This window comes from Tachypleus tridentatus, chromosome 9 (genome assembly GCF_004210375.1).
Source record: "Tachypleus tridentatus isolate NWPU-2018 chromosome 9, ASM421037v1, whole genome shotgun sequence".
In the NCBI taxonomy this organism is placed as follows: domain Eukaryota; kingdom Metazoa; phylum Arthropoda; class Merostomata; order Xiphosura; family Limulidae; genus Tachypleus; species Tachypleus tridentatus.
The window spans coordinates 85108377-85132631 of NC_134833.1; the positions used below are offsets into that span (position 1 = coordinate 85108377).

General features: G+C 33.1%; 1 protein-coding gene across 4 annotated transcripts in view; it reads left to right on the forward strand.

The window, feature by feature from the left end:
- The window catches only part of LOC143225660 (colorectal mutant cancer protein-like), a 94705-nt gene extending 75596 nt beyond the window's left edge, over positions 1 to 19109 (forward strand). For 2 of the 4 annotated variants that reach the window (XM_076455464.1, XM_076455467.1), the window contains 5 exons: positions 7412 to 7640; positions 11126 to 11302; positions 13131 to 13315; positions 14278 to 14380; positions 17301 to 19109. In XM_076455464.1, coding sequence (XP_076311579.1) covers positions 7412 to 7640; positions 11126 to 11302; positions 13131 to 13315; positions 14278 to 14332 — 646 coding nt within the window. In that variant the 3' untranslated portion in view covers positions 14333 to 14380; positions 17301 to 19109. Of the gene's footprint in view, positions 1 to 7411; positions 7641 to 11125; positions 11303 to 13008; positions 13316 to 14277; positions 14381 to 17300 lie in introns of those variants that run through there. The other 2 variants (XM_076455465.1, XM_076455466.1) reach the window with 2 other exon arrangements.
- Positions 19110 to 24255: the final 5146 nt, after the last annotated feature.

The window sequence follows — 24255 nt, forward strand, 5'->3', positions numbered from 1 at the left end:
TTAAATAAAATGGTGAAAAACAGTCCATAGGTAAATGACCATGTCTTGAAGATTCTAAGCAACAATCTTCAACATCTGTAACACCTGTACCTCATTTTCTTATATTACGTTCTCTTTCAGACAAATCTTTAGGGCAGATGTCTCCCTTTTTCATTCAGAAGGGACTGGAGGAAGTTGCTGGCTCTCCAAAGTCAGTAAAGAAGCTTTGCTCTAGTGAAGTATTGGTGGAAACATCCATATCTGAACAGCAAACTCTTCTTGCATTTAAAGGTAATCGGGGACATACCTACTGAGATTACACCTCATGCTACTTTGAATTCATCACGAGGAGTTATTGCTGAGAATGATTTGAAGAACATCTCTGAGTTAAAGATTCTTGCTGGTTTCTTCACCCAAGGAGTTTCTGCAATGGGGTGTATCTCCACTCACAAAGATGGAATTATGAAGCCAACCAGTGTTCTCCTTCTGACATTTACATCACCTTGACCACCTGCCACCATCAAGGCAAGTTATCTTAATTGCAAGGTATGGCCATACATTCCAAACCCCCTCAGATGTTTCCAGTGTCAGGGGTTTGGTCACTTGAAGACTTCATGTTGTGGTTTTCCTTGACATTTGCTTGTTGCGATGGCAAGGACCACGATGCCTATGAGTGTGAAATGAACCCTTATTGCATCAATTGCAATGACTCTCACCTGTCCTGCTTTTGTTCTTGCCCTAAATGGTTGGAAGAAAAAGAGGTGCAGCATTCGAAAATGATTCAAAACATTACTTACCCTGAGACTCGAAAGTTGCTGTCCACCACTTCATCTTGGATGTAGGCTGCTGCACTTCATTCTACTACTACACTGGGAGTGCAGAGGGGATATCTCTGTGCCTCTAAAAGATTCGTTCTCAAACTAAATGAAAAGTCTTTTGATCTCGATGGTTAAAAAAGGTGATAAATCAGTGTCAACACCCATCTCTGTACCTAACATACATTCCAACAAACTCCTAGATCCACTTCCTTTGGTTCCGGGTATGGGCATTTATTCAGGCACTGCTTCTCCTGCCTCAAGATGCAAAACGATCATTTGTTTACGTCCTCAGTTGCTGGAATCCTCTTCCACCAACAAAGACCTGCCCAATTGACCCAGGGCAGGATCAATGGACGTCGACAGACCTCCCTCGAATAAAGATCTTGCTTTTTGATGGCCAGAAAGTAACTGATACCTGTAGCATCGCCGATACTCTAGGTGAAAGCTTTTGCCAGGTATCTGGCACTTCTGCTTCATCCTTCACCTTCTTAGTCATCAAGACTCAGGCAGAGCGATCACCTCTTTCCTTTTGAGCTGATTGTCTCTATGACTATAATTGTTCCTTTTAAACTTTTAAACTGGTGGAACTCAAACTGGCTTTTCATCAGTCTGGCAGTACATTGATCGGACCTGATAATGCACACTATGAAATGCTGTACCATCTCTCTCCTTCTTCTATTGCTATTCTTCTGTTTGTTTTTAACCATATCTGGCAGGAAAATGTTTTTCCTGATGCCTGGTGCCAGACTATTGTCCTACCTTTCTCTAAGCCTGGGAAGGATCCCAAGATTCCTTCAATTTACTGTCTAATTGCTTTGACGAGCTGTTTCTCTAAGACCTTGGAGAGGATGGTTAATGCTTGTCTTGTTTGGTTCGTCGAACCAAACAACCTCCTCTTTCCCACCCAGTGTGGATTGCAACAACAGTGCTCCACCATAAACCACCTGATTCAACTTGAAGCGTCAATCAGAGAAGCCTTTCTCAAATGACAACATCTTGTACGAATATTCTTTGACATTGCGAAGGCTGATGACCCAACATGGAGGTATGGCATTTTGTAAGACCTCCATATATATGGGTTACGTGGCCATTTACCCATTTTTATTAAAAAGTTTTTAATGGACAGGCGATTTCTAGTTTTTAGTATTCAACATTTTCCTGTTCTTTTTTTACAAGAACTTGGAGTTCCTCAGGGCTGTGTTTTGAGTGTCACACTTTTCAGTATAAAGATTAATGTCACTACTGAACAACTTCTTGCTTTTGCAAACAGGCTCTGTGTCAATGACTTTCACATCTGATGTCAGTCATTGAATATGAGGTATATTGAGTGGCAGCTACAGACTGCCCTCAATCATTTACTGAAGTGGACCACAGCAAACAGCTTTACTTCTCCTCTCTAAAACCGTTTGTATACATTTCTGCTGCCAATGAGGTATTCACCCTGATTCTGAACTTCATATCAGTGAAATTGTGCTGCCTTTTTTCCCTGAGACAAAATTCTTGGGGCTTATCTTAGACCATAAGCTGACCTATATACCACACGTCAAGCAGCTACAGGTCAAATGTACAAGAGCACTGAATATCTTCCATGTCCTCTCTTTAACCACTTGCTTATTTGCTTTGTGCCATAAAACATGAAACCAACCATCCAACCATATCCTTCCTCTTTCCTTCTGTCCAAATCTACTCCATTAATCTAGCCACTGGCACTCTGTCTTCCCACCTAGCTTTTGTCAGGTTCTTGGGTATGTTTTCTGGTTTCTTTCTTTGAGTAGCTTTACATTTAGTTTGTTCCATTTACCCTTCTTTGACCATCTAACTTTGCAAGTGGGGCATTTGTTGCTCCTAGGCATTGACTTAGGGTTTCTGGGCTTCTCATTCAATAGTTGTCAGTATCTCCAAGTGTCTCTGTGAGAGGTATCCTTCAGTATGATGTGGCATTATCCCACACCTTCTGTTATTCCCATTTCCACATAGTCCTTGCTTTTATCCTTTTTATGTTGATCTATTTCTTCTAGCTTCACCACCCATCAAGACATCCACTGCCCCTTTTCTTCATCTGGATTGTGCTTTCCTTTCTACAACTTCTGTTGCTTGTGATATTCAGGTTTCCTTTCTTCAGTCTGCCTGTCCTCAGTTTTGTATTTCTGCTCTCATCCTGATCCAGATGGATTCCTCTGTTCTGTCTATGCTCTTCATTGTTATATTGCTTGCTTGGCTTCCTTCTAAGGATCTCATTTCTACCTGTTTATTGTTTTGCAAATTTTCTCTTTTTGTGATCTAATTTTGATTAATATAACCACTTGGATGTTTAATCTAGGTGGTTTATTCCTCCTTCCTGGCATGATTTTTTTTCCCATTACTTCACTTCAGTTACATTACCTTCCCTTCTCCCTTGTCTGTCATCTTCATTGGCCATTGAAGGAGATTCTACTATAGGGCCTGTGGAGGACTTTGCACATCTTTATTTTTCACTATTTCATTATATTGTTTTTTATGCTTTCTCAGGGTATCATCTACCACTTTTGGCTCTTCTCCTGACTTCAGCATGACTATAAAATAAGATAAGTCTTTACTAATACTTTCCTTTCTTTCAGGGGCTCATGCTTCAGCTTCACTTTGGATTCCACCGTGTGTTGAGTTGTGTCTGACCAGGTATTCTGTCTGTGCTCTAAACGAGTTTCACTTAGATTGATATAACCATTTACAGACACACTTTCATCAAGTTGCACTGTTGGTCATGTTGTTTCCAATATCTACAAAGCTATATATGTTCACCTTTGAGATGGGATTTTTCACAAGATCACTCAAGTGTAAATTCCTCTTTATATTTGTTTCATGATATGCTTGTTACAGACTGCTTCACCCATGGATGGCATGGGTGAAGTAGTAGGGGATTGCTGCCATCTCTGCCATGCATTAAATGAATAAATGTGTGTAGTCAGCTTTCAAAAATAGGGTTTTGTGATCATCCATTGCACGATTGGGTGTTGCAGTCCCTCTGGATTGCTCAGTGCACCCCCTCTAGAGCTGATATTCCCAAATGCATTTCACCCATCTGATTGGTTTCCTTTCTTCTACTCTTGCATGGATGTTAGTACCCAGTGAATATGGTTTTGGAGATCAAATGAACCAATAATGTAAGTTCTCACAAAGGTTGTCCATCTTCCTCTCTCAATTGCAGGTCTTCATGGCATGGTTCCACTTATATCCTGAGTTTTTCTTTGTTATGAGGTTGTTTATGAGCTGGGTCATTTGAGGCTTGTTTTTGGTCATGAGGATAGAGTGCATGTGATTGACTTCCTTTGGATTGGATAACAGGAGACACATCCCTGGGACCCTGGCATTAGGACACACTGTGTTCATGAAGTCTTCTGATAGGTTTCCCTGGACAATAGGATCTGAGGTGAAGACAATATAGGTCATCATCCTATCCTCACAAGGATGTTGGTACCCAGTGAGTGGAGTTTTGGATGTAGTTGGCTTGCCAAATGCAGTCTGTTGTGCTTTAGCCATTCTACACTTTAGGACACATCATCTCTTACTCATCTTCCATTGTGGGATTGAGTAATTCTACTTCATTTATGCCTCTTTATTGCACCATCAATTCTCATGCAGACGTGCTATCTTCTTGTTCCACCATGTCTGGTCCTTCTGACCTTATCACTTTTCATGATGAAGAGATAGATACCTGGATCATGTGGAGTGCCCCTTCTCAAATCTTCTAATCTACTCCTCTCAGTTAAGGAGTATCCTATGGATGCCTCTGGGGAATATGTCTGTGCTTTTGTCTAACAGGTCTCTCCTCCAATTCAGTGTGGGATTCAAACTAACATGTTGTACAGAGGGAGAGTACCATATTGGAAGTTATAATTTTTCTAAAAGGAAATGTATTTCCAATTGGTACTCCCCTCCTCTCAACTTCCCACCTTTCTTCCCCATTATCTTCCAGTGCTCGTGTCTTCTGCTAAACTTTGAAGTAATAGTTTGGTGATGGCACATAGAGAGAGTCACATGTGTTATATGATAGTAGTGTTATCCTGTTGATGGAAACATGATGGATAGTGACTGTTGGTACTTTGTATTCCAACAGGAGGGTTGAAGGCTTGTGGAATGCATTCAAAAAGTTTGCAAATAGAGGACAGTGCAAAATGGGAAAAGCTAATCTTGTGAAAAGAAGGAACTACCTATCTGACACACATTTTCACTTAGGAAAATTATAACACCTATGGACTTGAAAAATTTTAAAGCTCTGTTTGGCATTTAAAGTCAATGCTGAGTTGTGAATTCATACTTTGCACAGTTTAAAAGTGATTTGAAACAAAGAATCATTGTTGTCATGCCAGAGTTTACATTTTAGAACTAATTAATTGTATACCTTAAAAATTCTTGGATAGATAAATGTTGGGTCATTTCATTTGATATTCAACTCACATTACTAGGTAAAAGACACCTCCCCATTGCTAAGCAAAATCCCTATAATTGAGTTTCTTTTCTTATTCATCTCATATTATTAGGTAAGGTTCCAATACAAAGAAGTTTATTCTCATATTCAACTCACATTACTGGGTAACAACCACTCTTATTACTTGATAAAAAGACTCATAAAAAAATGATTCATACAAATAACTCTTATTATTTAAGAGATCAATATAAAAAAGTTCTTTATATATTCAACTAGTATTACTCAATAAGATATCCAAAGATAGAAGTTTCTTTCCATATTCAACTCAAATTACTAGTTAAGAAACCCATGGAAAGAAGTTTTTTTTGTTTTTTTTCTGATATTCAAACTTACATTACTAGGTAAGAGACTTGGAGAACAGCATTTCCTATTACAGTGACTGTACTAGATAAGAAAATGGTAGAATGAAATTCTATTGTGTCTAAATCCCATAGAAGATCACTTTATCCTATTTATACTATCTGTTATTTCTAAGGATTAAATTTAATTTCATTGTTAGTCAGCTCATAGAAAACTAAAGACCAATATTTTCTTTTTCTGCCATTCATGCTATCACTTAAGAAACTCATAGAATAATATACGTTTTTATCCATAGTTGTACTAATGGTTAGAAATTCATGGAAATAAATCTGTCTTAAGTATACAGAGTAAAAACTGTGTGAAGAAGTTTCTTGTTGTAGACATACTGGTTGCTGAGGAAACCATGAGAAGTCATTTTTGGCCATAGTCATACCACCTGTTAAAACATTTGCAAAAGGACATTTGTCTTTACTATTGTGAAACACAAATACAGGTTTTACTGAAAATGTCGGTGAGAAATACACAATCTGTTGTTTCCTCACATGATAATTGTACTGATGTGGTCACAGTACCAGGTAGAAATACCCATCAAAGACATAAATTATTCATGAACAGATAATAATGTATATTTGTGCAATCTACTTGGTGAAATATTTTAGTGTGTACTTAAGAAACAGGTTAAATTTCAGTAATATTATTTAGCTTCTTAACATTTTGTGTATGGGCTCATTCATTTAGGTTGACTTTAAAATCACTGTATAACCATAACATTATACATACTTTAACTGAGACTGTACTAAGTGTATATGAATGAATGTTGACAAGGTTTTAGTTAATATTACAGCCTGTTGTACACAAAAAATCAGATTTTTATATAAAGTAATATACTTTTACTGAAGATTTGTCTGTAGAATTAGGAAGTCTTTACTGAGTCAGTTTGAGTAAAAGTTCATTTTAGTGTTAAGAATAAAAATATTTTTCATTATACAGTTTTCATAATTGATTTGAAAATCCCCTAAAATATCTTCTGCATGAATATTGTTATTTTTCATTAAAATTTTATATCTCATCTCTTGGTTTTACTTTTCCTCCTAATTTTTCTACACTGACACAATTGTAGCAAAAACAGAGAAATGAAATTTTGAATTTTTTTTTTCTAGAATGGCTGCAGGTCATAACAAATGATCACAATTTCCATTTAAAATTTTTTAAACTTATCTCATCTGCTTACTTTTGAATTTGTTACTTTGTAATGCCCTTCAGCCCCCTGTCTAATGGCATGATCGGTTATTGACCACAATTGGAAGATAATGTCAGTCACATTTGTATTGTGTAATGGCATGGGATGGAAGTGATTTTTTTTAATTTTTTTTATTTAGTTAATGAAAAATATAGGCATGGTTTGAAAAACAGAGACAAATAAGACAGTATGTTATGTAGGTATGATAGAAATAATATCTGAGTAAAGCACAAAGATTGGAAGTTCAGATTTTATGTGTTGTGTTGGAAATACCTATAGTGTGTGCATAATTTATTGGATGAAGTGAAATGCATATAATGGTATAAAAAACTGAAAGATGGAAATCAGAGTCAAATACATCACATAACAAAGTTTAAGACTGAGGATATAAATAAATATTTTCGTAAGAAAGTTAGATCTTATATAACATAAACATTTGAACTATGTGTTATCATGCCCAGCTTACTGACGTACATTAATAATAAAGTAATTTAATTAAATGACATGTACTTTAACCCACCTGTGTACAGTAAGTTAAAAAGAATGTTACCTTGTAATTTAACCTATGTTTTATCAGTTTGAAACTTTAAATTAGTGTTATTTTATTAGCACCTCAACATCCAGTAGTAATGATGGAGAGTTTACCAAAGTTGATGAACAAAGATTGAGAGATTACATTCACCAAATGAGGACTGAGCGGATAGCAGTGAAGACAACTGTTGTGGAACTGGAAAGTGTCCATATTGATTCTAGTTGTCGTGAACCTTCAATGTCATTGGATTCACAGAAACTGGATTTGGAAAATGCTGTTTTGATGCAAGAACTCATGGCAATCAAGGTATAACTTTAATTATTCTTTTCCAGACAATTTCATAATGCAGTGGTAATAAATGTAGTCCGAGGTATAATATTTGTTCCTAAAATCTCAAAGGACTAAGATGAAATAATTGAACTTGCATAAGGCTGGAAAGTACTTTAAACTAGTGTTCATAGCTCATGAAAGAAGTTTTCTCTGGTATTAAACTCACATTATTGGGTTATTCAACATCTGGTTCATTGTCCTTATACGAGATAAAACAAGTGTGAACAGAGAGTTCATTTTTAATAGTGTTGCTTAGAAGCTGATGAAATGAGTAACCTGTTCAGTAAATGCCATATGCTAACTATCCCTTTCAAACAACAGTACCAAATTTCAGTGAAAAACAAAGTTTGAAGGCAGTTTGAATTGGTGAAAGAAACATTATTACAAACATGTTGTACATCTGATGATGATTGAAGCTTGTGAAAACATTGTACATTTGTAACAAAATTTCTTTTATCACACATTCAAACTATTTTCATACCTTGTTTTGTAAAATGTGGTTTCTTCATCATTGAATTCTTGGTACATTTTTCTTATGAAAAGAAAATAGTACAGAAAAAACTATTACACAGTTGCTCTGAATGCAAGGAAACCAGCACATGTACATAAGTGGAAGAATTACCCAAACAGTAAACAGTATTTAAATTAAAGTGTGAGTGGCTGTGATGTTTTAACATCATATCGCTAGCTAACTCTTGAGCTGTAGTTAATCACTTCTATTTAACAGTCTTTTAGTACATCTCTATGTGGTTGTTTATCTTTTGTCAACTATTTTATAACATTATATAGAAATATTTCAACAGTTGATAGTTTCTTTAAAGCTAGTTTTGTTTCATTTGCTTTGTTTCATAACTCTTTTACTTTTCTTAAAACAAATATATAAAATATGCTTAGTGTTAGAAATAGATGGTTTTAGGCCATCTGACTGGTTACATTTCATTTAATTTTGTGATTACTTCTGGATCGATAATGGTAATAACACATTAGGGTTTCAAATTATAAGATTGATACCTTTAATTAGTTTATTTTTACTTGGGTTTACAGTAAGAATAGTACAGAAATAATTGAACAGAAACATGTTTGCTATATGATGATACCAGTGAGTTCTTTTGCTCAATACCAGAGTTGATCAGGTCATCTGTCTTTCAAAACATTAGTTTAAAATATATGTGACTGTTATTTACAAAACTTCATACCTTCTAATGTGGCAAAACTTAATCACTCTCAGGGTAAGTTGTGATTTCTTAATCAACTTACTGTTTTTTTCAGTTAAGACTGTATCAAATATCAACTGATCTAATGAATTTTGGTGTTGAACAAAAAAGCTTCATAGCAGGGGAAACCTAGAGGGGCACTCAACAGAGTGCATACCTTCAACACATAACATTGTTCATGTTTAACTCTCAAAAAATACAAAATTTGTCTATATATCCATTATTATCAATGACCATGGACCATTTTTGGCATGGTAATGAGGGATAATATTCTACATATGGCCACCAAGTTACTCCAAAATCCAATTATTTTTAAAGGAATTGTAAAACAAAAACAGTGTGAAAAATCTGTCTCTGTGTTAACACACAGGGATTTATGTTATTTTTGTGGCCTTAAACGTTGACCTTGGTCCTCCAGAAACTAATTGCTTCTAAGTTGGATCATAGTCCAAGTATATACCAACTTTCTCAAAATCCATCAAGTTACTTTTGAGAAATTATTCTAACAAATACACGCACAAGGTTGAAAATATAACCTCCATCTACCTTCGAAGGTGGAGGCAAGTAGCTGAGATATTGTTATAATTTAGATTGGAACAATTAAGAATGGTCTGATTCAAATGTTAAAAAAAATACATCTCTGAAATACTGCTTTAACAGGTATTTTACAAAGAATCATTCTTTATGACATGTTGCTGTGTTGTTTTAAAAAATTATCCTTTATGACATGTTGCTGTGGTGTTTTAAAAAATCATTCTTTATGACGTTGCTATGGTGTTTTAAAAAATTATCCTTTATGACATGTTGCTGTGGTGTTTTAAAAATCATCCTTTATGACATGTTGCTGTGGTGTTTTAAAAAATCATCCTTTATAACATGTTGCTGTGGTGTTTTAAAAAATCATCCTTTATGACATGTTGCTGTGGTGTTTTAAAAAAATCATCCTTTATGACATGTTGCTGTGGTGTTTTAAAAAAATCATCCTTTATGACATGTTGCTGTGGTGTTTTAAAAAAATCATTCTTTATGACATGTTGCTGTGGTGTTTTAAAAAAATCATCCTTTATGACATGTTGCTGTGGTGTTTTAAAAAATCATTCTTTAATGAGGTTTTAGTAGGTGTTTTACAAAGAATCATTGTTTAAAGACACATTAATAGGTGTTTTACAAAGAATCATCCTTTAAAGACACATTAATAGGTATTTTACAAAGAATCATTCTTTAAAGACACATTATGAGGTGTTTTACAAAGAATAATTCTTACATTATTTAGGTATTTTAGTAGATGTTTTGCAAAGAATCTTTCTGATGTTGCTGAGACATTTTCCATAGAATAATTACTATGTTGGTTAGATATTTTACAAAAACAAACTTGAGGTCTAAGGTTATTTCACCATCAATGATAATATACATTCACCATGATTGCAATGTGGCAAACTATCAATAAAACACTAACTCTTAATTAATCATTGATTCATAATATTACAACACTAGGAATAATTTTAATTTTATAGATTCTCAGAATTTCTTGCAACACTCTTTAAAAAAAATTTTAGTTGACTAAATAAACTTTCAAGTTAAGATTAGTGGTTTACATTACCTTAAAACTTTGTCTAGAATTTCTTAATGTAGTTTTAAAGTATTAAACAAGATGAAATTCTTAATAACTGCAGCACTTGAAATTCTTTTAGGCATGATTAAAGTAAGTTATTCTGGGAGACTCTTTTTATTAGCCTAATTTTTATGCATCATTAATACCAGTCACGGGTTGCACATATATCTAGTTCAGTTTTATTACTCATCAGGATTTCTATCAGTCTACCTTTGAGTCGAAATTCTTTTAAGCAAGATTAGAGTAAATTAATGTGAGACCTTGAGCATGAACAGATACATTAAATGAAAGGGGTTAACATCCTGAGTCCAAAACTGTAATTAGATTTCTAATTGGTCAAGAGATGAAGAAGCTATGAGCTGAAAGTTTTTACTTGAAAAAACAAACAAAAAAAAACTCAGAGCTGTTCTGTGAACTGTTGTGCCAAGGTTAAAAACATCACTAAATGCTTCATGATTCTATGAATAGAATATGTTTATTTGTTGTATTTAGGTTCTGATGAGTTATTAGTATACACATAATTAATTGTTTTTAAAGAATTTCAGTGATGAACAATATTAGTTATTTTATTGTTAGTTATATTTTATCATCCTGTTACAACAGCTTTAAGCTTAAATATATATGTCATATTATAGGAAGAAAAGGCAGAACTTAAGGCTCAGGTTTATCTACTGGAAAAAGGAAAAGGATCACTTGAGTTGAGGCTTTCAAGTCAGGAAGCTCAGGAGCAAGCTTATCTTGTACATATTGAACATCTGAGAACTGAACTCAAAGAACAGGAACAGATTGTTGAGAAGCTGAGAGAAGCTCAGGTTGGTAGACTAAATCTTTAGACCAACTAAATGGTTACTTGATGCTGAAAGTCCAGAGTTGATAATTTCATGTGAGTTTAGTTTTACTGGTAATGTGGTATTATAAATGCACCATGTATTTCTACCTTTTTGTATTAATGTATTATTATTCTGAATTTATCAATTATTTTGAAAATATGTAGTTTTCACAGTCAAGAAAATCATGAAGCTTATATTTTTCTATCTGAATTTGTCCTTGTTACTCTTTTGTGGTTACCAGTTGTTCTGTCCATGATTAGGCTATAATGATGCACATTGTGCAAGAATGCAGACAACAGTGTCCTTCAGTGATAATTCAGATTGTATCTCAGAGCTATAACCAACCTTATGCTTGAGCAAGAATGACCAGTCACACAGATAGAGGTGATTGTTTTGAGTAATTTGGTAATATCTGTGTTCTAACAAATGTTGAATTTTTAGAAACTGGTAGGTTGTATCCTTTGCATAATCAGTCTTAAAAGGAATTTACTTGGAAATACTATCCTATACGTATAAAGTAACAACACACATTGCATTTATGATTAGGAGTTAATACAGGTTGTTCATTTGTATTATTGTGTTCTTTCTCAAACACAGCAAGTCAGTGATTCAGTACTACTTTGTAATGAAGGTATTAATGGACCTCCTGTTATTAAACATACCTATCCAATTACTATTCTAAAGTTAACTCAGTTTCACTTGAGTATCAAGATAAGAAAGTACTTAGCTGAAACAGTCACAGAATTATAAGTGGTAATGAGGTTTATGTGCCTGAAGATCAGGTAATAAGTGACACAGACAATCAAGAACGTTACTGAATTTCAGTGATGCTCCATTTGATGCATAGGTACATTGAACTTCAGACCCACTGAGTACCAGTTGTAATCCAATTGCTACATCCAACCTTAGAATGCTCAGAATAATAGTTTAGTGTAGCTGTGTCATAGCAGTTGATTACTGTTAAATTAATCTTCTTTATTGTGAGGTGACATAATTCAAAGGGTAATGTGTACTGTGGACTGAGACGATGTTGACATTGTAATTGATATGGTCTTATAAACTGGTTGAGGATACATAAAATACATAGTTGTTTTTGTTTTCTTTTAGTTTACATGTAACCTCTTACTCTTACTCTGTGAGCTAGCACCCTTTTGCATAATTTTATACATGTAGCTGTTTTGTTTTTCACTATACATTAGAAGTTCAATAAATTAAACAAATTGGAGTTTCTGATGTGGCTTTAGAAGAACAAACTGAGGTCAGAGGTTAACAAATAGTTGTGAGTATTAGTATTGATATGTTGAAAATGACTGAAATATTATTTTATTATATTTTAAATTCAGAGATGAAAGAATTAACATATTCATAACCTCAAAATATTGCTGATTTAACCTGTCTGAGAATCTAGAATTGAACATATTTTTCCTCGATTAAGTTTTTCTAAGGATGAGCCCCTCCCCCCTTGTATATCTGCAAGTCTGAATGCTTATAATGCTAAAAATGGGTTGCTCTCCTATGAAGGACACAACACAGATAGCCAATTGATTAATTTTGTGCTTAACAATTAAATCTAAGGAGTAGATATTTAAAACTGTTGTTATTGTTGTGGATGAATGCTTTACTAAGTTCAGAAGTTAAAAATAAATTATCTCAAATTATTTAAATTTTCATTACGTTGTGGTTTATAGGTTGCTCATGATTAGGAATAACAAATATAAAGAGTCATAAAGGTTGTAATTGAGTCAAAAGCTAGTAAAGACAGAATTATGAAACAACTTTTGAAACTCAGAAAACATTACTGATGTCGTAGAAATCTGGAGGAGGAATGTCAGGTCGAGAAGAATCTGAAGAGTTGACTGAAGCACTTCAGAGAGAAAAGAAACTAAAAAATAGAATCCAAGAACTTGTGAGTACTATGGAAAAGGTGACAAAAAACTCTGAACTTCGTGTTCAGCAGTCAGTAGAGTTTGTCAATGACCTGAAAAGAGCAAATAGGTCAGTATTTTCTTCTTTGTATAATATAGGATTATTTTTATCGATGATTAAACCTTGAATACTGAAAGCTAATATTTTGAAAAGTAGAAATATAAAATTCACAATACAAAAATTGTTAATTATTTGATTTGAATTTTGTGCTCAGATATCAAACTTAACCTGGCCGGCATGGCCAGTTGGTTAAGACACTCTACTTGTAATCTGTGGGTTACAGGTTTGAATTCCTGTCACAACAAACATCCTTGCCTTTTCAGCCATGGGAGCATTATAGTGTGAAGTTCAATCCCACTATTCGTTGGTATAAGAGTAGCCCTCGTGTAGCTTTGTGCGAAATTCAAAACAAACAAACAATCAAACTTAACCAAACATTGTAGATTAATTTTAAAGTTATTATGAAGTATAGTATGCCATATGTAATTAGAAAATTTGTTATCATTTTATGTGAAAAAAATAATGTAGAGGAACTTATTTGTTTTGATTTTGTTTTACAAAAAATTAACTACAAGAATAAATTGTAACTTATTGATGTTCTTTGTAATTATCATATACTTCAGACTTATTTTATTTCCTTGTTAGCTTTTGATTTGGCATAAAATAAACTGTATTCTGACAGATGTGCAGGAAATACAACAAAATCTCAGATTTCACTTGCTGAGAGTGTTTTAATAAATGTGTCCTGGTTATGTTAGAGATTGCTTATTGATATGGAAGAACAATTAAATATACAAAGATAGAACATATATAAAAATGCATTTGTTATATATCAACAGATTAGACAAAATCTCTGTTGTGGATCAGAATTTATTGTCTTAGTCTTATGAAATATATTAGTATTGTGGTTGATTAAGCCAGATGGAAAATCATTTGTATATATAACAGTAAACATAATGCATAATTTACAATTTTGAGAATGTATTTGATAGTCTTAAAGTGTTTTTATTTAATCATTGGTTTTATGACAGTGCCTTGGTGATGGCTTTTGAAAAAGCAAAAAAAGAAAAATCAAGCACGGATTAAAAGTTAGAACAACAGATGACAGTCCTATCAGAAAGGCATAATGCTCAGGTAGGTACAAGTTTTGTAACAGTATTTCATGTTCTCAAACGTGGTGTTTTTTTTCTTATTAAACATATTTTAATCTTTAAAGTATTTTCTTTAGAAATGTGGGAAGAAACAATTTTTTTTTTAATAAACTGATAAATTCTATGGTGCATATTATTTCAAATTATTCTTGTCTAGTTTTTCTACGTGCCATTCATGGTTGGTCTTCTCCATTCTGTCATAATACACTTTCTGTTATGTTTTGTTTATAATTGACATTACAATCATTCTATTAAATATGTATGGTATACATAGATTTTATATTTTAAGTTTTACTGAAAATATTTTAAAATGTTAAATTTTGGTTTTGGTTGATTTCAGTATTTTCCAAATTAAAACATTAGTATCTGTGAATTACCTGTATTTTTTTTGTTTATCATAATACTGCATTAATAGTCTCCAAGGGGAAGAAAAAAGTCAAAGTAATTTTGAAAAAAATGCCAACAATTTAATCCTAGTTACTTCAGTGCAAATAAAGAATTTTATGATTTTAGCCAATCACAGTTTCCCAGTCTCATTTGTTATGATATAATATAATTACCAATCCTCACTTTTGAGTCATTAATTAGTGTTTTAAATAAATAATAATAGAATATGACTTCCAATTCAAAGTGAACCTGGAGAAGAATTGTGATTAATTTTAGTAATCATAAAATTATCACATATATCAAGTGTAGTCTTCTCATTTTACATTTGTTAAAAAGTTGATTTGCTTATAATTTTGGTAGGTAAAAAAAATTAATGATTGTAAACACAGTGAAATTGAAATAAAAGAAACTTGCAGTTTTATGAAAAAAACTATTAGTAATATATAAAAATCAGTGACTGAAATCACAAAAGAGTTAAGCATACCAATGAAATTTTTCTTGTTCTTCAAAGCTTTGAATTCCTATAACCAAAGTGTCCAACATGGTCTCCACTCACCAAATGTGATGAAACAGCTATTGATCTGTGGCAAATTGGTGCTGTACTTTTACCACCTATTTTGTTTTTAACTATAATTCATTCTATCAGTAAATGAAAACATTATATTGTATTTTTCTGTCCTTCTATACCTGTAAAATGCAGTTAATTTTTTGTCATGTGACAAAAATGTTAATACATTTCCCATAGTTTGGGCAATTATGTAAAATGCTGTTGAACACCACTGTCTCATAAATACCACATTTATAAATAATATTTTTTAGAAGTTGCATAATCTGTAGAGTCCAAGTTTCAGACAATTTAATTAATATTTTTGTTGTTGCAGTAAAACAAACGATATAACATCTTGCACATCAAATTAATGTGTTGAAGAGTTCAAGAGATAATTCCCTATTATATATATTTTTACAATATTCATTGTGAAAACTGTTTATTTATTGTATTTTAGGAAAGTTATGCTAAACAAATATATCTATAAACTATCACTAAGAATCAAAGTGTATTTCAAAATAAGTGAAGTGTACTGTCATGGATAAAAGAACTCCTGAATTGCTTTCAAACTCCTTGAATTACATAAACTCATGTCAAAGTGACATAAATCTCACAAGTGAACTTCAGCTACCATAATGGTTTGAGAACTATGAATTTAAGAAAAGTTTCTTACAAACTCCCAACAAATGGGTGTTTATAACAAATAGCTACGCTGATACGTTTAACCGTGATTGCATAGGTGCTGTTAAAGGAAAAGTAATTTATTATAGACAAGCAGAAGTTATCATAATGAATGTTTTAAGTTACTTAATAATCATAATTATTATCATATTTATTTCATTCAGTTTACTTTCTCTGAGTTCCAGGTGTTCTGAGCTGCATTTAAACTTACTGAATGTTTTATTAGTGAGTTTTACAAAACAAATGGTTGATATGTATTAGAGAAAGTTTTAAACTGTATTTCAATATATCAAGTGCACTTTTCTTCAACTGGAACAATGGTAAGGCTTCAGGTATATTGTTTTAAAATCAGTGGTTCGATTCCCCTCTGTGGAAACAACAGATAGCTTGATGTGACTTTGTTATAGGGAAACACAACTCAACTGGTTTTAAGAATGTTGTGCTTAATAACTAGTAAAAGGGTAGCTACTGTTCTGTCATGGTACAATTATTCTTACATTTTATCCCACCTTGCACATTCTTTTTCAAATGGAAGAAAGTCAGGTTTTTTGTTTATTTATTTGTTTATCAAAAGTAGAACAGTGCACTGTTTCACTTTATCTACTAACCATAAGCCTCTTCATGCTTTTATAATTTTAATTATGAGATTTTGTGTTCTTTATTTTGGCTGATGTACTATTTTATGTCTTTTTTTGCAATGATAATACTGTGGTAACATGAATACCTTTCACAAAATTTCCACTTTTTGGTAAGCTAGTTTCATTTTGATGACTTTGTTACTGCACCCTAATGTTACATTTGTCATTAGTTGCACACGATTTTACATACATTTTTAAACGTCAAAACTTTACACATAACATAGATAAGATCACTTGCTAATTTCAGTTCAGTATATCTTTTTCCTGTTAGAAATATGAAGCTCATTAGAATTAACAAACTTGGTCTGGTATAATGACTTTACGTACAGTACTTTGTGGTATAATTTTTTAAAAACACGTTATGTAAAAAAATTACAAAAAGACAGAAGTTTGAGGATGTTTCATATTCATGTTAATGGCAGAAATATTCTGCAACCAATCTGTGAGTCTTGTTTGTTAGAACAGTCACGTCTATCAGAATGTGTAATATTTTATAATTACCAAATAAAAATCCTAATGCTTAATAAGAATAAAAACAGTCATTATCCTTTCTTGTTATTTGAAAAAGTTATTAAAATTTTTTAATGCTTTCATAATATTGGAATTAAAACTATATACCAGTAATTAATTTTGTGGTATTAATATTTCAGATGAGAATGTTGAAACAACGAATTGCTATGTTAGAGGGAACAGATAGTGGACAGCATTCTCTACCACCATCTGGTAGTGAGACATCTTTATAGTACAAATAGCAGAGCAGTAACTCTACCAACTAGTTTATTGCAATATTAGACAGAAATTCACAGGACAACCTTCTAATGTTCTCATTCTAGAAAACACACATTCATGTGTGAATTTACTATGTTCAATGTTAAATTTATGATGCATTTATTGTTTAATAATGGGAGCAACAGAAAAGCACATTAGAACAAAGATCATTAGTGTTATTTTAATCTTTCCTCTGTTACGTGTTTGTAAATATATATACATATATTGTTGTGTTATTTGAAAAATTAGCAGAATAATAAAATTTATGATAACAGCAGAGATAGGCTCAAACACTTTTGTATAATTTTGATTTAAAATTTCATTAAAAGTGGTGTGTGTACAATGAGTGAGCCAAATAACCTATAACCATTATTTATGAATAAGTATCAAAATCAGTAACTTTCCGTTAGTGGTTGTAATTTTAAATTTTACCATTACAGTAAATTATATTTTAATTCTGACAACTAAATATTAAATTATTAATCTTAATTTACGTATAAGAACGTGATGATGCTTTGGTCATATAAAGTTTTAGGCTTTTGAAAAATAAAAGAAACTAAGCCTGGCTTGTTTTTATTTTATCAAAAAAGATTCTAAAATGTAAATTTAACTAATGAGATTTAGATGTATTTAAAGTGGAATTATTAAAAAAAAGTTTACTTACAAACAACTGATTGATACTCAGTGAGTAATCTACTAAACTGAAGGATTAATTCAGAAGTATAAGAACAGCAATTTTGACAGTAAACAAGTTTTGATTTTAGTGATTACAAAATGCTGTAATTATTAAAATAATAATTTGCTGACTGTCAAAGTTGCTGTTATTGTGTCAGTGAATTAATACAGGACTCTTTCCTTTTTGACCTTTCATCGTAAAGAAACATTCACGCTGTATTTCAAGTTGAAGGAATTAATTTACTTGGTAGCATTAGGGAATTTTTTTTACATGTTTTAACACTGTGGTGAAGAAATCATGATGTTGGTTTGTATGTGCAATGTTTCATTATAAATTGTTTATACACTGTGTTCTTATGAATTAAAGTATTCAGTTAACACAGTACTTAATTTAATGTGATTTCTTTTCCCACACCAGCAACAAAATGACAGGATATAAAACATCCTGAAGTGAATACATAAATATATTTGTGCTAAGAACAGACAATAATAGGTACCAAAGTCTTATCTCATTTTTGTCTCATGTTATAAGAAATGAGGGAATTACTGTGCCAAGAAGTGCTAATTGTGTTTGCTGATTTTTAACAAGTTTGTATTCATGTATGTGAAAACACAATTTTTATTCAGCAAATATTTTAGTTATTAGCTTTCATTTATTTCTCAAATGGAATTGAAAACTCTTAAAGATTTCTCTTTACTTATGCTATATGTGTGTACACTCTTGTCTAGTCTCCCAGTTGTTCAAATATTAAAATGTTCCTGTAAAAAAGTATTGTTTTTATTATGTATTTTACTGCTTTGTGTAGTGCAAACGCATTGAACATTTACTGTTCTAAGCTATGTATTATCAAGTTTACTCAATGTATAGTTTTGATAGCTACTAGATGTTTTGTACAGCTATTTAAAAAATTCCTGGTCATTTCAGTTCTTATTTATGGAAAGAAATAAAAGTCCAAGGATTTTCATGTAAATGGTTTGTGTTATGTCTGTAAATAAAGTGTGGTTCTCTTAGTGTTTGTTAACTGGATGTGTTTTTTTCCCCAACACATTTAAGTGTGAATTTTTTAAATTCACAGAAATTACACTAATTATTTTACTCCTTTAATATTGTAATAAATATTTTTGCATTTGATTTTTAAAAAAATTGCAAGGATTGATGCAATTTAATTAATATAAGTTTAAAATTTTAGTACCTATTTAGAGTAAATACAATGATAAATTAATATCAAACAACAGATTGATATTAATGGTTATTTTTCCACCAAACATATATGAAATTGTCTCTTCACATACATTTGCTGTTGTTGTACATGTACCATGGAAATATAATTGTCATAAAAACCAAAAAGATTCACCAAGGTGTTTGAAGTAAAAATTTTAATCATCACATCAGAATCTTTGTTTTTATTATTTCTTATTTTATTATTTATAAATAGACCAAAAATTCATTTTTCCATCTGAATTTTGAAAAGGTAAATTTTGATATTGCATCTTAAATTTATTAGATGTAGATAAAAAGGTTAGATTGTCTGTATATTGATCTTATTTTGACAGAAAATATGAAATTGGAATAAAAAGATTTCATTAAAATTCTTTGATGCTTTTTAGTGGCAATAATTTAAACCTTTCAATTTAAGTATGTTATAAAATTGTTATTTCTCCCATAATGTTAAAAACAAATTATCCATGGTATTTTTAGCCCCTTTTGGAGTTTTCGTTCTGGTAGATTTTATTTTGTTAACACTAAAATTGTATAATGCAACAGAAAAACCAAAGGTTTGCATTAATGTTTTAAACTTCAAAAGCTAGATTAGTTTGAAGAATGCTTTATCTCTTTCATAAGTAAAAATCAAAATATTTATCTTGGTGCTTGTATCTTTCACCGTATATTTACTGCATTCTTAAGTTACATTCCTTCTGCCATAAAGATCACTTTAAAAATCGTTGTCAATAATAATATAAGGGCCTGGCATGACCAGGTGGTTAAGGCGCTCGACTCGTAATCTGAGGGTCACAGGTTCGAATCCCCGTCATATCAAACATGCTCAGCCGTTGGTAAATGAGTTGGTAAATGAGTAGCTCAAGAGTTGATAGTGGGTGGTGATGACTGTCTTGCCTCCAGTCTTACACTGCTAAATTAGGGACGACTAGTGCAGATAGCCCTTGAGTAGCTTTGCGCGAAGTTAAAAAAAATATAAGATATATTTTCATTTGTTGGAAAATATTTACCAAGTACAGATTTTTTCACTTTTATATGAATAGTTGTTTTTTGATGGATGAATAAACGTTTATTATTTTTTCTTCTGTAATCTAAAGGGTTGAGACAAAGTACGGTCGTAAAGTTTCAAAATTTAATGACGTTATTAAAATAGTGGAGTCTTGCGTTTTTGGTAAACTTTAATTTAATGAAATTAATAGTTGACTATTTTGTTATTACGGAATGAGACCGGGCATGGCCAGGTGGGTTCAGACATTCGATTCGTAACCTAATGGTCGCGGGTTCGAATCCCTGTCGCTTCAAGCATGCTCGCCCTCCCAGCCGTGAGGGCGTTATAATGTTACAGTCAGTCCCACTATTTATTTGTAAAAGAGTAGCCCAAGAGTTGGCGGTGGGTAGTGATGACTAGCTGCCTTCCCTCTAGTCTTACACTGTTAAATTAGGGACGGCTAGCACAGATAGCCCTCGAGTAGCTTTGTGCGAAATTCAAAAACAAACAATATTACAGAATGATTAATTCGTTCAGTTATATAAATTTGATTATATTGTTAATAGGTAAAGATATAAGAATATTTTTTTTTGTTAGGCTCCAAGTGTCTTAGTTGTAAGCTTGAGGGCTTAAAGCTAGAAAGAGGGGTTTGATAACACGTATCTTTTGTGTAGCTGTATTTAGTTGTATGAAATCCAACAGTCTTTATTCGTCAGTAATGCTAACTTTGTTGTAATGTATAAAAATTCAATATGAAGAAGAATACAAACAGTTTTAAAAGCATTAAGCCTTGATATTTGTATATGAATAGTTTTTGTCATTAGGAGTAGCCTTTCTTTTACAGTTCCAAGTTAAAATCATGAAAGGTTAGGTTTTAATTTGCTAAATTTTTATGCTAGTTTACAACTGTCGTTTTTGGCATACTGAATAATTTTTATGTTTTATAAAATTCCATAATTCATTGATGAAAAGGGATAACATACAAAAAACTTAATTTTGTTAAAAAATTATCTCGTTCAAGTGACGTAAGAACCCCCACTGCTTCTGTAATGGCCGAGTGCGTTGTATGTCCGAACTGTTAACCCTTGGATTCTTGGTTCTCGACCCGTTGAAAAAATTATCTTCTTACTTTGAAGCAGTTATTATAATAACTGGTTGTTTGGTTGATTTAGTGTTTTATGGCACAAAGCAGCTAAGCTATCTGCGCCAAACATCCGGTAAATGTTAAGAGTAAATTAAGTAAAATTCATAAAAGGAAATTAAGGTAGAACAAAACAAAGTTTGAAAAAATAACAGAGCATAAAACTAATGTTTACATCTAGTCTACAACGTTAAGAGAAAAACTACAGTAATTCAAGTTGTAAAGGACTTTCTGTAGCAAAACTGTAATTATCATAACCCGCCAGGAAGACTAACAGGTAAGTACAAAAATCACTGTTAGTCACCTGAAGTTGGCCTTTTCAGTCCTGGTTCCGAGTTATTTGACGTTATGGCCGTTTTCAAAAAGGAAAGTAATAAAAAGGTTTTATAAGACGTGTAGCAAAATTATAATAATAACTCGCCAGGATGACTTGTGGGTAGTTCAAACAGCAGCGTTAGTCACCTGAAGTTGCCCTTTCCAGTCCTGGTTTCGAGTTATTTAATGTTACGGCCAGTTTATAATTTCAAATCGAACTAGATGAACTGTGATTTTTAAAAGGGAGCCACATTAGAAAAGTGTAATGTAAAATTAAAAACTTAAATGCTATTAAAAGATTAATTACCTTTAAAAACTAAATATTACTATTACCATAACCAAGATGGACACAGTGTCACCATCACCAATAACACTGTCTAACGTTATGGACAAACCTTGGGACAGAACATGTTTAAAATGGTGCCGTCGTTGAAAGTCGTAACAACGACAAGAAAGTTTATTGTGATCTGAGTGTTACACAAACTACACACTGGTGCATCAGTTCCAGATAAAAGAAAACGATGAGATAAAAAAACTGTGACCCATGCGTAATCTAGTTAGAACAACTTCCTCCTTACGGAAGCAAGACGGCCAAAGTCTAAAGAGGGTTTTATTTGAAAAGCTTGTTTTCGCGTTGCTCACTCCAAGTCGACTGTCAGCTGGCACGGAGCCAAGCCTTGAATACAGGACTATAGTCCATGTATGGGACAGGCACAGCGGTGATAGTGCCAGTGCAGCAAGACTTAGCTGTGGTGTCGGCGAGCTCGTTCCCGCGAATACCAACGTGGCCCAGTGTCCAGAAAACTGGATAGAAGTAGATATTAATGAGAAATGAGCCAGTCAATTTTGAGTATCGGCGAGAACAGGGTGTGAACTAACGTGAAGCGATTCCAGGGCCAGTAGAGAACTAAGCGAGTCAGTGTAAATAGTGAAGTTTGAGTACTGCTTAGCTTCTACGAGGGCTGTTCAATTGCGCGGCTTCAGTTGGTTCCAGGGAAATCCGCTTGGTGTCGCTAGGTTCGCAGAGATCAGCTGATTACGACGCCATTTCCCGATTGCAGATATCTTCATTTGTGTATTAGCTACGCGGTTTTAAGTGAAGTGCGATTTTTTCGTTTGGCGGATTTCAGAATGAATGACCTGAAGGAGCAACGACTCACTGTGAAATTTTGTGTTAAACTTGGAAACTCTGCGACTGAAACTTTTGCTATGCTTAACACGACTTACGGTGATGTTGCTATGAAGCGTACGGCATGTTTCAAGTGGCATGAACGTTTTAAGGATGGTCGATAGTCCATTGAAGATGATGAGCGTCCTGGACGTCCTTCCACGTCAACTGACGACCCACACGTCGACAAAATCAACACCCTGGTGCAAGCAAATCGACGTCTGACTGTCAGGGAGCTTGCTGAAGAGTGTGGGATATCAGTTGGATCTTGTTACGAGATTTTGACCGAAAAATTGAAGATGCACCGCGTTGCTGCGAAATTTGTGCCTCAGAACTCGTGAGTTTTTGGCCAAACACTCGATCACTGTTCTTCCCCACCCCCTACTCACCTGACCTTGCTCCTTGCGAGTTTTCTTGTTCCCCAAACTCAAATGTGCCTTGAAAGGAAGAAGATTTGAGACGATTCCCGAGATTAAGGCAAATGCGACAAAGGAGCTGGAGGATATTACAAAAAAAGCGTACCAGGACTGTTTCAACAAGTGGAAACACCGTTGTGATAAATGTGTGCGTTGGGAGGAGAGTACTTTGAAGGGGTCCCAGACCTGTAACTTCTAAATAAAGTACATTTTGTTTCATGACGTCAGTCCGCGTATTTTTTGAACAGCCCTCGTATGTGATCCAGGACAAGAGAAATGGCGTACAGTTCAGCAGTGAACACAGAAGCTGTAGTGGGGATCCTGTGCGTAACCACCGAACCACAACAAATCATGGCAGAGCCCAAAGAGTCACCTGATTTCGAACCATCCGTATAAATAGGAATGGAAGGATGGTTCAAAAGATGTTCAGCAAATAACAAACAGTATTTCCAATCAGGAGTGTCTACTTTTCACAGATGACTTAAAGATAGGTCACATTTAGGGACTGTAATAAGCCATGGTGGGATGAGTTGACTAGTGGTTACAGTAATGTTATCCAAGAACAAATCCAATTCATTCAATTGCGCATAACGTGATGGTCAAAATCTGCTACTTGTATAGACGAGTTGAGTGAGCTACCTTCATTTTATTCGTTCAAAATTAGGGTAATTTGTGGGTACTTTTTGTGCAACTCTGTAAGAAAATTATATAAAGAGAATAAAAAAAAATCCAGTATTTGTATTTCTTTCCAATATTCCATTTAGTTTGGCCACTGGAGTTAAAACGAAAAAGCATATAAAAAGAATTAAATACTAAGTTTGGATGAGACACAGAAATAAATGTACTCGTATTTTTTTATAGAAACTTTAATCATATTCAGTATTACTTTTGGGTTATTGGATAAAAAAAGTTAAC